At 38.3% G+C, this 16,154-nt stretch overlaps 1 protein-coding gene across 8 annotated transcripts in view; it reads left to right on the top strand.

Moving 5' to 3' along the window:
* Positions 1-16,154, top strand: part of CNTN4 (contactin 4) — an 891,804-nt gene that overhangs the window by 764,475 nt on the left and 111,175 nt on the right. For all 8 annotated transcript variants that reach the window (XM_058563517.1, XM_058563546.1, XM_058563510.1 and 5 more), the window contains one exon: positions 2,334-2,484. In XM_058563517.1, the coding sequence (XP_058419500.1) occupies positions 2,334-2,484 (151 nt within the window). The remainder of the gene's footprint in view (positions 1-2,333; positions 2,485-16,154) is intronic.

Raw genomic sequence — 16,154 nt, 5'->3', positions numbered from 1 at the left:
GAATGTGTGTTTTCTATCTTCTGTAGCTGATATCACACTATTTCAAATCCCGTAAAAGCAATATATAGTTTTTTGACAAAGACACCCATGTGTTGTGCACAGTTTGATTTATGTAAACTCATTTCAAATGCAAGTGCAGAATTCCTCCTGAACAGATGAAAAATGTCTTCCTGAAGTGATAAAAATATATGTGTGTAGAAAGATACAGTTTTAAGAAGGGATTTTTATGTGATACAGATTTGTAACTCTATTTCACAAAATATCCTTTTTAAAATGCTTCTAGAGACTTGATTTTTTTTTACATTAATGTGTCAGTTCAGGTGTTTGCCTAAGATGAGTCTGTTCCGCGACAAGAACCTTTCTATGTTGCATATTAGCCTGTACGAGGTCGGTAAATGGGAAACAATGTCAGTACAACACAGGTGCTGGCCTTGCCCGTGTGTGTCGCTGGGTGCAGCAACCAACCAAACACAGAGCCCACTACCACAGATCAGTGCAGCTTGCCGAGGCAAAGAGCATACTACCATGACTCCCCTTCATCCCACATTCTCCCTCTTGGCCCAGTCTGGCCATGTACTCTAACATGGCAGTGCTTATAGATGGTTCTCCTCAGTCTTTCTGCAGTTTGCCTTGTTTCATAGTTTAGCAATCTTGACTCCATTCTTCCCTCTTCTGTCAAGCTCTCTTCTTACACACACACACACAAACACACACGTGCGCGCTGAAGTCCTATATTTTTTATGGTATTTAGCTATTAGCAGTTTAAGCTTTTTTAATCATGCTTAAATATTTACTAGGATGATTATTGTTTTGTTAGTGTTCTTGTTACATAAATATCGAATAGGTCTGTCCTGACCTTATCTTTTTCATAACCCTAGAATTTTTATTATGGGATTTTGCAGATCATACTAGGAATGCATTTATCTCGTTATAGCAGAAATGTCTGTACTTGCACTCTACTTATTAATTGCACTTATCATTATAGAATTACTCCCTGAATTATAGACTCTTCTCATGAATCCAAGGTACACAGATTGAGATATCAATTGCCTACTAGATTCATTTATTTAATTTTACCTTCACATAGTAAAACCAGCCCCATGTGTACATTGCATCACCCCATTAAAAAGTAATCTTTCCTTCTCTCTTTCTTTCTAGACAATTACTGAAAATATTTCTACAACAAAAGCACTTGGTAAAGATTTAACTTGCTTCCACTGAAGCTTGTTTTTGTTTTTTGTTTTTTTTTAATCACTAGTATATGGTTTGGGTACATTAAAGAAATTGACCCCCATTCTCCCCACATACATACACACACACTCACTCCCTGTTCTCCTTTAAGTAATTTGTGGTTAGTATTTAAATTTCTTACTCAGCATGATCTGAAATCTTAAATTCCATCAGGTCAAACTGCAGGGAGTCAGGGATTTTAAATATGGTAAAATTAAGATTCCAAGAGATGAATCCCTTCTCACAACAGGTCCTAGAAGACGTTAATTCAATTAACTCAGAAGGAAATGGAGATTTTTCAGAAAGGCATCTTTTATGTTCCTTCCGAGAGGATATAGATGTCTATTGTTTTAAGAAAGAAATAATTCTTTCCTAAATAATTAATATAATATTTATTAATTATTTAATATGGTATAATAATAACTACATATTTGGTATTGACATGAGTGAATTTTTTAGAATACTAGTAGTGAGCATGGAATAGAGTTTTCCAAGAGCGAGTCACAATTTCTCCTGCATGAGCCGAGCATTGCATTAGGCAGTAGTAGTGGAAAGCTGAACGAAGCCCTTGTTTTTAAGGAGAAGCTCACAGAGGGTGATGATGGAGACATTTCAGCATGTACTCTGATGGAGACATGCGCAGAGTGTTGTGGGGCAGAGCAGAGGCAGTAACTGTCTAAGAGGGAATGCTTCAACCTACACAATCAGAAAAATGCCTATGGATTTTCTTGTTTTCTTTCCTTTTTGGTTTCCAGAAATTTTTAAATTTTTGTTCATTTGAACATGGAATAATTTTTTTTAAAGAATCCCTTAATCAGGTGATGGAATGTTCTATACTTGATCTTCATAGTGCAGTATACCAAATTCATCAAGCTATACACTTACAACTGGTGCATTTTACCATATATAAATTATACCTCAAATTTTATTAAATCCATCAAAACCTACAGTGCTTACTTCCTTTACTTTAGAAAAAATTTAATTTTCTCCCTTTGATGGCCAAGGCAACAATAAGTGCCTTATAGGAAGAAAAAGTCTAAAGATCTAGTGGGGATTTTCCTTCCATAATAATTATTTATTTTATTTTCTATATTCTTTTCCAGCCTTGGGTCCGGATTTTTCGAGAACCCTCTTAAAAAGGGTAACTCTTGTCAAAGTGGGAGGTGAAGTTGTCATTGAGTGTAAGCCAAAAGCTTCTCCGAAACCTGTCTACACCTGGAAGAAAGGAAGGGACATATTAAGAGAAAATGAAAGGTACTATCTTGAAATATTTTTAATATTTGACTAACCTGTAATAATTTATTGGTCTGTTATTAATAGTTCTAGAGGGAGGAATTTACTATCTGCTATTCATGGACTAAATGTCAATCAAAGAACTGAAGCTTTGGAAGAGGGTGGTATATTAGTTAGTTTTTATAATCCTTCTTGATATTATGAGTCTACAAAGCTCTGCCTGCAGAGATAGATTGCATGATCCCTGTTGAAGACTGCCACAGCTGCACAAAGATGAGTAGCCAGAAATATCTTTCTTAATTTTAGCCTAAAATTTATTTGTAGATTTGCCCACTTTTCTCTATCCTACCTCCTTTTTTCATAAACAAATAAATCCAGTTCTTCTTTGCTATGACAACCCCACCAATATTTGGCAATGGCTGTTATGTCTCTTGTTATTCTGTCCTTTTTTTGGAGCAAAATATCTCTAATTCCAAAACTCATTCTGCAAATAAAATGGTTTTGATTATTTTAATTACATCTTTTTGAAACAACAGTTTTTTTCTTTCTGATATCTAAGTTCTTCACTTGTGTTTTTCCTGTTATACATGAATTACATTTAGAATACATATTGTTTATACATTGTAAATATGTATGGGTTGTTTATAGTTTTAGGTCATATTGCAACAAATGGCAGGTATCTCTAAGATTTTTTCTCAACTGACACCCCTATAAAACATGCCCTACCCCTTTCTGTAATCTACTCAATCTGTTGGAAAATGGTAATTATGCATGATTCTGTGTCACCCATAAGATAACATTTACCAGCTGTATACATAATGATTTTAATTGATGCTAAAGGTTAAATATTCAAGGATGCAATGGGGAAGCCTGTAAGAATGTGTATGTATCTACCCTTTACACCTGTACACCTTTGGATTTGCATATGCAAATTAGGTCATTGCACTGATGATGTTGCCCTTATTAATGATTTTTGCAAACAAACCTGATATGGTTTATAGATGGTGTATTCACACACATATTAAATTCATAATATGTATCTCTTTCTGATTTCTCTTATATCAAGAAAGCAGTATAGTTCACTATACTGGCATGGCATTCAAATTTGGAGCCAAACCTGCAATTTGAGAGCACAATTTGTTATTTTGCAGCCTTAAACGTCAGATTCCTTTTCTATTTTACCTTGGTGTTCCCCAAAATGTAGTATGTAAGATTGTGTATAATAGCTATGTATTTATTTTGATGTGTATTAAAACATAATTTAAATATAACTAGTATGTACCACATGTATTGCTTAAAATAGGGCTACATTTAATTTAACAATGATATAAAGAAAAATATTTTAAAATAATATGAATAATTGACAGACATGTCAAAAACCATGAATGAATGAAATTAGAGTAACATGGTAGATCAATCCAGGAGAGGCTAAGTTATGCTACTGTAACAAACAACTTGCAGTAGCTTAAAACCACAAAAGGCAATTTCTCATTCACACTGCATGCCCATCAGGGGTCTGCTTGTGGCCCTTTAAAGCCAAGACTGGTGGAGAAACCCTCTCTGGAACATTGGAATTACAGAAGGAAAAGAGAGTGGCCAAACAGGCATGAGTCCTTAAATCTTCTGCCCAGAAGTGAAACACTTCACTTTCACTCACGTTTCATTGGCCAAAACAAGTCACATGGCTCTGCCCAAGTTCAACCCAGCAGAGAAATACAATCTTACTATGTGCCTAGAAGAAAAGAGACAACCTAACATTTTGAACAGTATTAATGACTGCTTTCCACTGCTATAACTTAACCGTTGTTACAAGATGATCAAATTACCTTTGCGAAAATGGCATATCAATATCAAGAATTCTATTTGATAAGGGAATATAATTGATTGTTTCTACCACTTGTCTTACCACAAAGTTTGTCTCTCTGCAGTTTTTGTTCTTTCTACTCCTGATTTGATTAATAGGGTTCAAATATTGCTTCAACATTTATAGGACACTAAAGATGTATTTAAACCAAGGAAACCCCCCATCATTACCCAAGTCTTGCTATTTATCACCTCCACCTCCAGTGTCACCAGGCATGACCCAAACTGTCAATATTAGCATTTCATTCTCCACATGGGTGCTGTGTTCTCACAGCTCTGCTCCTGCCTTCTACCTCACTCAGAATGTGTTAAGCAGATAGACTGATTTTGGTGATGTAAATGAATCCAAAAGCTGGCCAAGTGTAATATAAGAGGAATGGTAGGGAGTTCAGTGTGTGCCCCATTAAGGGGAGCCACCTGCCATTCAATTCTAGCATATTGCCACCACATGGATGCAGGTCAGGTACCTCCCTATCTTCTCATTTTTCAAAAGAAACTAGAAATCTGGACTTTTATTTGAACTATCTCCTTTTTTAAATGTCAGCAGCTAATGTTTTTATTTTAATGTTAGCGCAATATGGACCACACATCCATGGATCAAGTTTACTCCAAGGGCCACTGTTTGTAACTTCTGAGAAAGACATAACCTCAACTGAACATCTTAAAATTTCTGAAAAGGGTGAAAAATAGGAAAGATCTTACTATTATTTCCTCATTGGCAAAGAAGAAATTCTGCTATTTTTCTTTTTTTTATTTCTTCTGGTAAAGAAGAAACAAAATTAAGTGAATAAGTGAGCAAAAGCAATCATACATAGAATTCATGAGTAAAAAATTTTAGAATTCCTATTTTATGAAAAGATTGACATTGTTAGACTAACACAAGAGGCAAAATTCTTTGACTATGCCCATTGTTGAGTAATAGTTTCTAATGCACTGACTTGTTATCCCTGATTCTTTTTTGAGATGTGGAATCTTAAGAATCAAAAGGCAAGTCTTTAATCTTTGAATTAAAATTATTAATCTCTTAAGTACAAAATACTGGTAGAAACAAAGTTTGGCAAAACAAAACTTTGTGATCACGTACCCTTTTTATTAATGTTTTCCCTAGATTCTATATTTTGAAAGACTTTCCCAAACACTACTTATTAAGTGATATTTAATTTGGATTTTAACTAACCAACTGCCTACAAATGAGTTTACAATATAAGTGTAAGAAGCAACATTAAAAAAATTTAAAAGTTTTTATCTTATGCAATCATATGGTTATACTGTAGTTATCTCAGTGGATATAGATTCAGAAATACTGGTTTAATGTTAACATGTGAACCATTTAAAAACTATTTTGGGGGCCCGGCGCCGTGGCCTAGTGGTTAAAGTTCCGTGCACTCCGCTTCAGCAGCCCCAGGTTTGCAGGTTCGGATTACAGGGGCAGACCTACTCCATTCACCAGCTATGCTGTGGCAGTGTCCTACATATAAAATAGAGGAAGAATGGCACAGATGTTAGCTCAGGGCTAATCTTCCTCAAGCGAAAAAAGAGGAGAATTGGCAATGGATGTTAGCTCAGAGTGAATCTTCCTCAGCAAAAAAAAATATATATATATATGTTTGTGTGTACTTATTTTGGTTTTTCATGCCTTTTGAAATTTAAAGCATATTCGTGCTGGCCTTATCTGTATTAAGCCAAGCATCTAAATGAAATGTTTTATTTTCAATTTTTATAGCTTTGTTATTGTGTAGGCAGTACATCCATATACATAAAACATTTTTTGTATTCTTGTACACTTATCTAGCAATCAGATATTTAAAACAAGGATGACTGTCACAAAGGCCAAGTACTTTAGTCCTAAGGAGAGGCCTCTAGTCACCATCAAAGCCATAAAATTATTTGGATTATTTGAGCAATTAAGCCTACTAACTGAATAAGGTTCATAATTTTGTTTACTTTTAATTTTATTTATTTATTTATTTTCCCCCAAAGCCCCAGTAGATAGTTGTATGTCATAGTTGCACATTTTCTAGTTGCTGTATGTGGGACGCGGCCTCAGCATGGCCGGAGAAGCAGTGTGTCTGTGCGCGCCCGGGATCTGAACCCGGGCCGCCCGCATCGGAGCGCACGCACTTAACCGCTAAGCCACGGGGCCGGCCCTTGTTTACTTTTAATTTCTAGACAGAGGGCACTTGAGGCAGATGAGATTGAAGTTGATCTATTAGAAACAAAAACATCAAAACACAGAAACAGCAGAATCATTAATAAACACCTAGGATCCTAGGATTATAAGGAGCCATAAAACCATTTATCAACCAGGATGGACTCTTTTGGTTGCAAGTGACAGAACCCAACTCAAAACTGGCTTCAGTACAAAAGAGAATTCATTGGAATTCTCACACATTTGAGAAGGACAGAGATGGGTTGTGACTTGAGATGAGACAAGGTTCGGGTGCTCACACAGTGGCGTCAGGACTGTCTTGCTCTCTTCATCTCTCACCAGCGCCTTCCTCTGTGTTGACTCTGTTTTCTGATGGGCTCTCCTCTCCTGGTGGTAGGATGGCTGCCAGCAGCCCCATGCTTGCCCTTGTTCGCAGCACCTCACAACAATTCTAGAATAGATTCTCACATAGTTTAATAAACCTATCTTGGTCAGTGTTCTTTCCTAAACCAGTCACATTCAAGGGAGATGTATTGCATTGATTACGAGGACGTGAGTCATGTGCTTATCTCAAGAGGCCCATGGGGAAGTCCACCTCAAACCGCGTAGACTGAGAATGGGACAGGGGTTTCCCCAAAGAAATTCAGGATCCCACAACCACAAGAAGAGTAAATGGACACCGGGCAGACAACAATGCCAAATTCCTACTATTATCACAGAGCCCGGCTTCTATTCCAGGACAGGGATGCCCACAATGGCTAGACCTTCCTAGTTAACTTCTATTGTTGGAAACCTAACTAATTGTTAAAAGGTTATTTCTTCATAATCTATATCCTTATAACTTTCTCTCATTGTTTTTTGTTTTGCTTTCTCAAGTTATACTGACAAATCGAATTCTTCTCCACCACTCTCCTTCCCCTTATATACCGGCTGACTACTCTCATGTCTGCTTTCAGTTCTTTTCCAAGCCCAAATGTCCTGATATCCTTCACATGACATCATTTGGTATCCTCTCACTGTCTTGATCACTTCCATCAATATCTTTCTGGAAAGCGTGTGACCCAGAATTAAAAGCAGTATTAATAAGGTAATAAATACTTTTATTTATCTCTGTGGCAAAGGACGATAATTATTGTTACGTAACGTCTCTGAAGAGGAAAAATTATCTTCAGTGAGCTTATATTAGTAAAGCAAGCTAGTGCATAATATGTAGAAAGACCACTCTCTCCTAAATGGTTAGGTTTAAAAATTAACTGAGTGCTTACAGGGGGAAATTTAGTTGTCTGGAAAACTCACTTAGACAAAATGTTTTACTTCTCACTGAAGCTAAAGAAATATTCTAGTTAACATTGTGTAAATAAAGGCCTCTTATTCTTACTCATGCTTGAGAATTTCTGACCTCTCTTTTAGATATTAGGCTAATACATAATGTCAAGCTAATGGATAATAAGCAGGTCTAGATATGCCACTGAATGCTTCTGAAAAGAATCTCAAACCTACAGCCAGCATGTCACAGGCATGGTTTCAGAACAGCAGCGTGACTATTCCATCAAACTAGCCAACTCTAATTTCCTTCAGTGAACAAAGCATTCATTTGGGTGCTTGCCATATGCTAGGTCCTCTGCTTGGTACTGGAGATAGAAAGAGGAGACATAAACCTAGCCCTCAAGATGCTCATAGGCTAGTGCAGGGGCCCAGTAGCAAAATAACAATATAAGTTTTTCAATAATCCTAGGGCATGTGTTATAAAGGTGATATATTGAGAAGGAACGTTGAAAAATGTAGGCCAACAATAGATTGTGGAGGCCTTGAATTTTATGTCTGTAGACTTTAGACTTGAACGAGAAGACCCTGGAGAGAACTGAAGGATTTTATGCAAGGGAGTATGCAGGCATACGTGTGCTGCAGAAGGATTGCTCTATCTGCAACATGGAGAAAGAACAGAGTGGAGAAAGATTGGAGAGACAGAGAGACCAACTGCAGGCAATAGTCTAGGATGGACATCAAATGAATGATGTCAGCCTCTTGAGAGTAAAGGAGGGAAGACAGATATACAGGCTGTTAAAGGTAGAATTTAAACGACTTAATGATATATTAAGTAGAAAGATTTTTAAAAGAAGGAAAAAAAAGAAAATGTCTCATAGAATTCCAACTTGAGCAGCTGGTGGATTGCAGTGCCATTTGCCACAAGAGTGAATATAGAAAGGGCAAGTTTGAGAGGGGAAAATAAAGAGATTAATATTGATATGTTGAATTTGAGATGCCTGCAAGTGGAGATGTCACATTCAAATGGGATTCCCATTCAAGCGTCACCTTCTAAGTGAAGAGCCTTTTCCCACTAACCTACTTAGAATTGTAAAACTCCCCATCCTCTTTCCCTGCTTTGTATTTTCCATAGTTCTTATTGCCATCTAACATATTATATATTCACTTTTTTATTTCATTTTTCTGTCTTCCCCATCCTTCACCCAATCAGAATGTAAATTCCAGGAGAACAGAAATTTGTGCATGTGCACATGCATGTGTGTATATTTGTCTTACACAATACAAATTTAATATCTTATAGTCCTGGAGGTCAAAAGTCTGAAATGGGTCTCGCTGGGCTAAAATCATGCATTCCTTCTGGAAGCTCTAGAATCTGTTCCCAGCTTTCTAGGGGTCATTTGCGTTCCTTGGTTCATGGCCCCCTTCTTCCATCTTCAGAGCTAGCAAAGGCAAGTCAAGTCGAGTTCTTCTCACATCACATCACTCTGATCTCCTCTTCTGCCTCATTCTACTTTGAAGGACCGTTGTGGTTACATTGGGCCCTTTGTGCGTGTTTTGTTCCATGCTCTAACACTAGCATCTAGGGCAATCTAGTATAGAGTAAGTGCTCAGTGAATGAATGCCCAAGAGGAAATTGAAATATGGGTCTGAGTTCAGGAGAGTACAGACAGAGACCTAGATATCATCAGTAGATAAGAAGCCGTGGAGTGGATGAGTTCATCCAGAGAGAGTTTTGTAGACTGAGAACATCTGTGAATCAAAGGAAGGAACCCTGAGGAACAGCCACATGCCAAGAAAGGGTAGAAGCAGAGCCTGCTGGGAGGACTAACGAAGGGGCTCAAAGAGGTGAAAGAACAACTAGGAGAATGTAAGAAACAAACCAAGGGAGCAGAAAGGTTCAAGAAGGAGCAAGTGCTTGGTGCTTCCAAGAGGTCCAACCAAATAACAGCTTAAAGATGACCACTGGATTTAGGAACCTTGACATCATCTTGGGCAGAGCACTTCTAGGCCACGGTGGACCAGTTTTGAAGAAACAATAAAATTTTATAAAGATCAATCTTCTTAGGCATTTCTCCCAGACTGAAATATATGTTTAGGTTTGCCTGACCCCCATAGTTAATCAGATCAAGTCTAATATTCTGTGAGAATATTCAACTCAAATAGGAAAAAAATTCATGTTCTTGTGTCTCGCCTAGGGATGAAATTAGATCATGGCCCGAATATGCCTCTCTTCCCAAAGGCCTTTGAAAAAGTTGAAATTCATGTAATACATGGAAGGAAATCCCAGCTCAGGGCTGCAAAACTCCATGTTGTATATAAGGTGTGAAACTGTGGTCTGAAGATGCTGGCAGTCTGGGAGGCAGAGCAAATGTGATGGCAGGTATTTGCCCAGAAGGCCGATCGAATCCTAGCATAGAAAGGAAAGTTTATTGCTTCAGGCATTCTGTTTCTCTTCTGGAGGCAGAGTGTCTATATATGTGCTTTTAATGAGAAACCTGCCCTCAGGATATCTCTTACAGTTGCTGCAGAGCTGTACAGCTCTATTATTAGGAATTCTGCCCTGGGGAACAATTATGTTATTGCAATAATTAGAGACAGTTCATCACCATAATAATGGAAATCCTGCCTTGGAGGCAAAACAACATCAAAGCAACGCGAGCATCATTGCTACAGATAGAATCTGTTGCCCTGCTTATTGGTAGTACTTTATCATTTTAATTTTGCATGTGCAGTTATGGAAATAGACAGAGCTCCTCCTGCTCTCCAAATTCAGACCTGGAACTTTCCCTCATTACCTCAGTTTGTCTCTCCTAGAGCCATGGATAAAATAGTTATGGCTTTAAGCTCCTCTGAAGAGCAGTGCAGAAGAGTTTAGAGAGATTTGTTTTTAAATGTTTGTGATGATACACGGACCCAGTCCTGCGGGAGACTCCATGAACTTACCCTCAGCCACAAGCCTTTTCTACTTCACTATGGTATGTCATATTGTATTATGGTCAGGGGTTAATGTGATGACCAAATTGAGGCAGGGACTACCTACCACCTGTTCTATTCATGTGGTCCTGGTGTTGGTTAGGCCTCAGGACGTGCTGCAACGAGAACTGAATTTTTATATGGAAGTATTTAAAATAAGGTCCCCAATCTAAAGACAACACCTGATTAAAAAAAAAAAAAATCCTTCTAAGTGTCTCCACATTAATCCTCTCTGTTAGTCAGTCATCTGCCCCGTCCTAGTTTCTATCCTTATTATCGCTTGCATGGACTTTGCAACTATTAAACTAACCTGTTTTTTTTTCCTTTTTTTTTTTTTTTATGTGAGGAAGATCAGCCCTGAGCTAACATCCATGCTAACTAATCCTCCTCTTTTTGCTGAGGAAGACCGGCTCTGAGCTAACATCTATTGCCAATCCTCCTCCTTTTTTTCCCCCAAAGCCCCAGTAGATAGTTGTATGTCATAGTTGCACATCCTTCTAGTTGCTGTATGTGGGACGCAGCCTCAGCATGGCTGGAGAAGCAGTGTGTTGGTGCGCGCCCAGGATCCGAACCTGGGCTGCCAGTAGCGGAGCGCGCGCACTTAACCGCTAAGCCACAGGGCCGGCCCTAAACTAACCTCTTAACTGGTTTATTTGGAACCAGCCCTCACTGAAATCTTCTACAAGATGAAACTTCCCACATCACATCTCCGATAAATTCAATTCAATAAACATTTGTCACACACTTTCTCTGTACAAGACGTATTTGAGATTATGAATGTAGCCTAATTTAAATCAGGGTTCTACAGGTGTCATAAAAGGGACAAAATTTATACAGTGGTCTAAAGGACAGAGACTTTTTATCTTAATAAAGCTATAAATTTTATTTTTTAACTCTACATAAAATATCATTCTATAGCCTTCAACACACATATACATATAGATATTTTGATATACATGTATAGAAAAAAGCCTGGGAGGAACTCCACCAAAATGTTAACAGTGGTTTCCCTGGGAATTGGAACTATGGATTTTTTTTTCCTTCTTTCTTTCTTTCACAGTTATAAGTTTTATATTTATGGGTATGATTATTTCATTAAGGTTCATTTCCCATAACAGGCTGAAAGGGCCATGAGGAAAGGTGCCAGGCATGTTTGAGCACACTAGCACCCCCACCTCCTGATACTGTGCTTAGAATATTGTAAATACTCAATATTTTTATATGAAATGAATGAACCAGCCAACCAAAATCATCTGATTCTTAGGGGAGATTGGTGGGGAAGGTGGTGGTGGGATATTTAAGTGGAAAGAGCAGCAAGAACCAAATATATTCAAAAGGAAAGTACAGAGGAATGTTTGAGCAGGGGGAGACAAGGCTGGAAAATTTCTCAGGGTCAGGCTGAGAAAGGCATTGCATGGCAAGCTGAGGAGCTTGCACGTCACTGGGAAACAGACCCACTCAGGGAATGATTTTGGCATGAGTCTCCACACTTAAATTGTTTCCCATCCTTGATCAGTTGAGTTCAATGTGTGTACTCAGGTAGCATCTGTTGTGACTTACTGTGCACCCATCTGGGAAATCACCTGACCTTTCTGGGGCAGTGTTTCTCTATCCCTAAAGCAGAGATCCAGAAGTAGTTCCCAAATTCAGGTCTGCAGACCAGTGCCGAGGTGGCTACCGTGGAACCAACAGAGGTACATTTAAAAATGCAGAATCCCACTGTCTGTCCCCAAAGATTCCTTTTCGGAAATTCTGAGATGAGACTCAGGAATTTGAGTTTGTTTTTAAGTTTTCCAGGTGATTCTAATGCACAGCCAGGTGTGACAATATATGAGTGGCTTCCCACTGACCTCTGAACAGACAGCCCATCACATGACCAACAGGCCCCACACTGTTCAGGCTCCTGCCTTGCTGTCCTACCTGCTCTCCCACTTACTCACCCTCAACCTTACTTCTTGAGCCATGTGAACCTCCTGTCAGTTCTTCAAATGTCTTTATTCCTCTTGCCACAGAGTCCTTGAACATACTCTTCTCTCTGCCTGAAACAATCTTATCCAGGGCTTAACAAACTATAGCCCACGGGACTAATCCAACCTGCTACCTTTGGTTGCACAGCCTGCAAGCTGAGAATGGTTTTATATTTTTAAATGGTAAGAAATAAATGAAAAGAAAAATAGTATTTTGTAACACATGAAAATTAGGTGAAATTCAAATGTCAGCGTCTACAAATACAGTTTTATTGGACGCAACCATACTCACTCATTTACAAATTGTCTAGGCTGCTTTCACACCACAAGGGCAAGGTTGAGTAGTTGTGACGTGACCACCTGGGCTGCAAAGCCTAAAATATTTACTGTCTGGCCCTCTACAGAAAAAGTTTGCCCATCCCCCAATCCAACTCATGGCACGTTTCTGGAAATATATTGAAACATCTTCCTAGTAACATGTCCTTCCCTTTGCTTGGCTTTCTTTTTTATTTTGGTGTTGTTTTGGTTTACTGTGCCTTTTACTTGTCCTTTGAGACTTACCGTTTGATTAAATTGTTGCTGCCGCTGGGCGCATCTAATGCAAAGTGAAGGGGAAGTAAATTTGGTTGAGGCCTGAAAGCTCTCCCTTCTGTCTCTAGAGCAGTGGTTCCCCACTTTTGCTGGGAGGAACTTCTCTTCATGTCCCCAAAGCCTTGAACTCCTCAGAGAAGTCAGAGCAGGAGGAGCTTTAAAGGTGAAAACACAGAAGGTGAGGAGTGTTGGGGATGGAGAGGAAAATACATACCTGATCCTCTGCCCCAAATTTCTGGAAAAACAGTAAAAAAATGAAATGGTGGGAAATCTTCATCCCTGGTTGACAAGTCAGTGGTTTATGCTGACTGTTTTACACAGGGGCTTTCATTTTAATTTTATGATTATGAAAATTATAAACCATCTAGTTTGGCTGAAGGAGGAGAGAGAAGATAGAAATCCCAAGACTTCCTTCATAGGGTTTTATAAAATTCACCTATTGTGACAATATATATACACATGATTCAATTTGGAAACTACCAGTGATGTACGAATTAGCATGATATAGTCCAAACAGAAGTACACGGCAGTGCTTAAGGAACACACAGGGAAGAGACTCTCCAAGTCAGGCAGGGTCTGCCAAAATTGGCTTCCAACAGGAAGTGAGTTTAAGCTGTTGTTAAAGAAAGTATCCACATTGAGAGGCAAAGAGGGAACAGGGAGCTCTCCATGTTTGAGCTCATGTACGTGCAAGATTAAGGGGTAGACATGAGCAAGTCTCATACGAGAATTGAGGCGAAGAGAGGGATCCAGCCAGGTGGAAGACTTGGTATCTGTAGAGTGTAGGTGGAAGAAATGGAGGAATAATCTTCAGGGAGATGCTTCAGGTTTCTTAAGAAGAGATGATTAACATTATGAAATACCATTGACAGATATAAAATAATAGTGACAGAAACACTGTGAGTCAGCTTGGCTAGGAAGAGCTCGGAAATCTCAAGTTATTAAGTTGAAATGAGACTTTGATCTCCCTTTTTGTCACTAGCACATTCATGAATAATCCTTGGGCTTTGGGAATTTGGGGGGATTCAGGATACTTATTACTTTGGCTTTTTTCATGTATTTCTTGGTTATCTTGTAGCCATCATTTTTATCCATTTGTTAATAATAATACCTAGCTTTTCGTCAGTCTTTACTGTGCCCTCTGCTAAACACTTTATATGTGTTCTGTTTAGTCCTCAGAAAAACATTATGAGATCAGTCCTATTATTAACCCCATCTTTAAGATAAAGAAACCTAGGCTCAAGAGGCTATTTACCTTACCTAAGGTTGCAAAGCTCAATAGTATTAGGGCTAGGATTCAAATCCAGGTCTCACTTATTCCAGAGGTCTTCAGCTTTGCTTGAAGAAAGAACAAGCATTAGATGCTTCTCTCTACTGCAAAGAGAACATGGAATCTGATGATAAGTCAATAAATTATTAGTAAAGTAAAGCACTGCTTTCATTACTTTCCTTTTAAAATTGTGGAATATTGCAGGTGCCTTTAATATGGGTAAGATGATTGGCCAGAAGCAGCTTTCACTGTTGTTTCATATCTTCAGTAATAAATTGGCAGCCTTCAGAGACATGGCTTTATATTTTCCTAGGGGGAAGGAGGCATGGTCTGATTTCAGGGCTGGGTTAGAACCATCTAAGCCCCTTGGAAAAGAGGTAAATTAAGTCCTTGAACTACCTCAGCAGTGCCTTTGTTCAGAGAAAATAGCTCTGTATCATCAAATGGATTTAAGTGATCATGAAAATATTCAAACCAAAGTGGCATGTAATTAAGAGCAATTAGAACTGAAGTGATATGACTGGATATTAAAACCAGACAAGCAGTGTTTGTGCCTTCTCAGTAGAGACATGGCAGATAATTTGGGTTCCTCCTAACTTTGTCATCTTTAGAAATAGAATCTGCTAGACTGTTTAGATGTATAGATGCTATGTGAATATTGAAGGTCTAGGATCATATACTATGTTTGACCCTATGTTTCTGTTGGGTCGTTTTGTCATTGTATTTCAATCATAGATATGCCAGAGTTAATTAGATCTCTACTAGTAAATATCCATCATGGTGTTTCTAAATCCCTTTTGCCAAATGATCTAATTAGAGCAACACTTGGCTTTCTATATAATTACAACATATGGCACCTAGAGGGTACATATAGTAGAATTATAGGTTGCCTGATGAGAAACCCAAGTGGTGGGTAAAAGACCCATTAAATAAACTTGTAGTTTGTGTGTGTGTGTGTGTGTGTGTATGCATGTGTGTTTTAATGTATACAATTCCTCCTACTCTCCCCAGAATAAGAAATATTTTGTAATTCAACTGTTCTTCCCACATGAAACACCATAATTATATCATAGAATGGGAGTTTTAAAATTTAAAACAAATAATTGATAACATTAGCATAAATTATTTAGCCCTCTACGCCTCTAAAAATTATCAGCTTTGTGTAGTATGTCAGCAACGCTGAAAGCAGCTTTGTGAAAGACAACTATTCAATGGGACATATATGCCTCCCTCCAAGCAAAAACACTTATCCAAATGGCTGCTAAATATATAACAAAAATAGAACTGAATCCTTTGACCAGTCAAGAAAGAAGCATTTCTTAATGCATATTTATAATCTATGGAAGTGGATTAACCAGTTTGGGTAGATGTTGAGTTCAGTTTTGGTATGTTGAATTTGAAAGGCTTATCATGCAGTGGTATCCTGGAGCCCACTTGGCTGGGCTTGAAAGAGCTGATTGTGCACATTTCCTCCCAGGTGCAGTGATGTCACATTGGTAGCTTGCCACATTTATCATGGAAATATGGTAAATCTAATCTAATTTCTACCCAAGAAATGGATACAACCATGGAAATTGGCACACATCAGGACATTTTTTTCCACACAGAACCA

The sequence above is a fragment of the Diceros bicornis genome, chromosome 2 (genome assembly GCF_020826845.1).
Source record: "Diceros bicornis minor isolate mBicDic1 chromosome 2, mDicBic1.mat.cur, whole genome shotgun sequence".
Taxonomy (NCBI): domain Eukaryota; kingdom Metazoa; phylum Chordata; class Mammalia; order Perissodactyla; family Rhinocerotidae; genus Diceros; species Diceros bicornis.
Note: the sequence above shows the minus strand (reverse complement) of the source record. Positions and strands in the feature narration are given on the sequence as shown.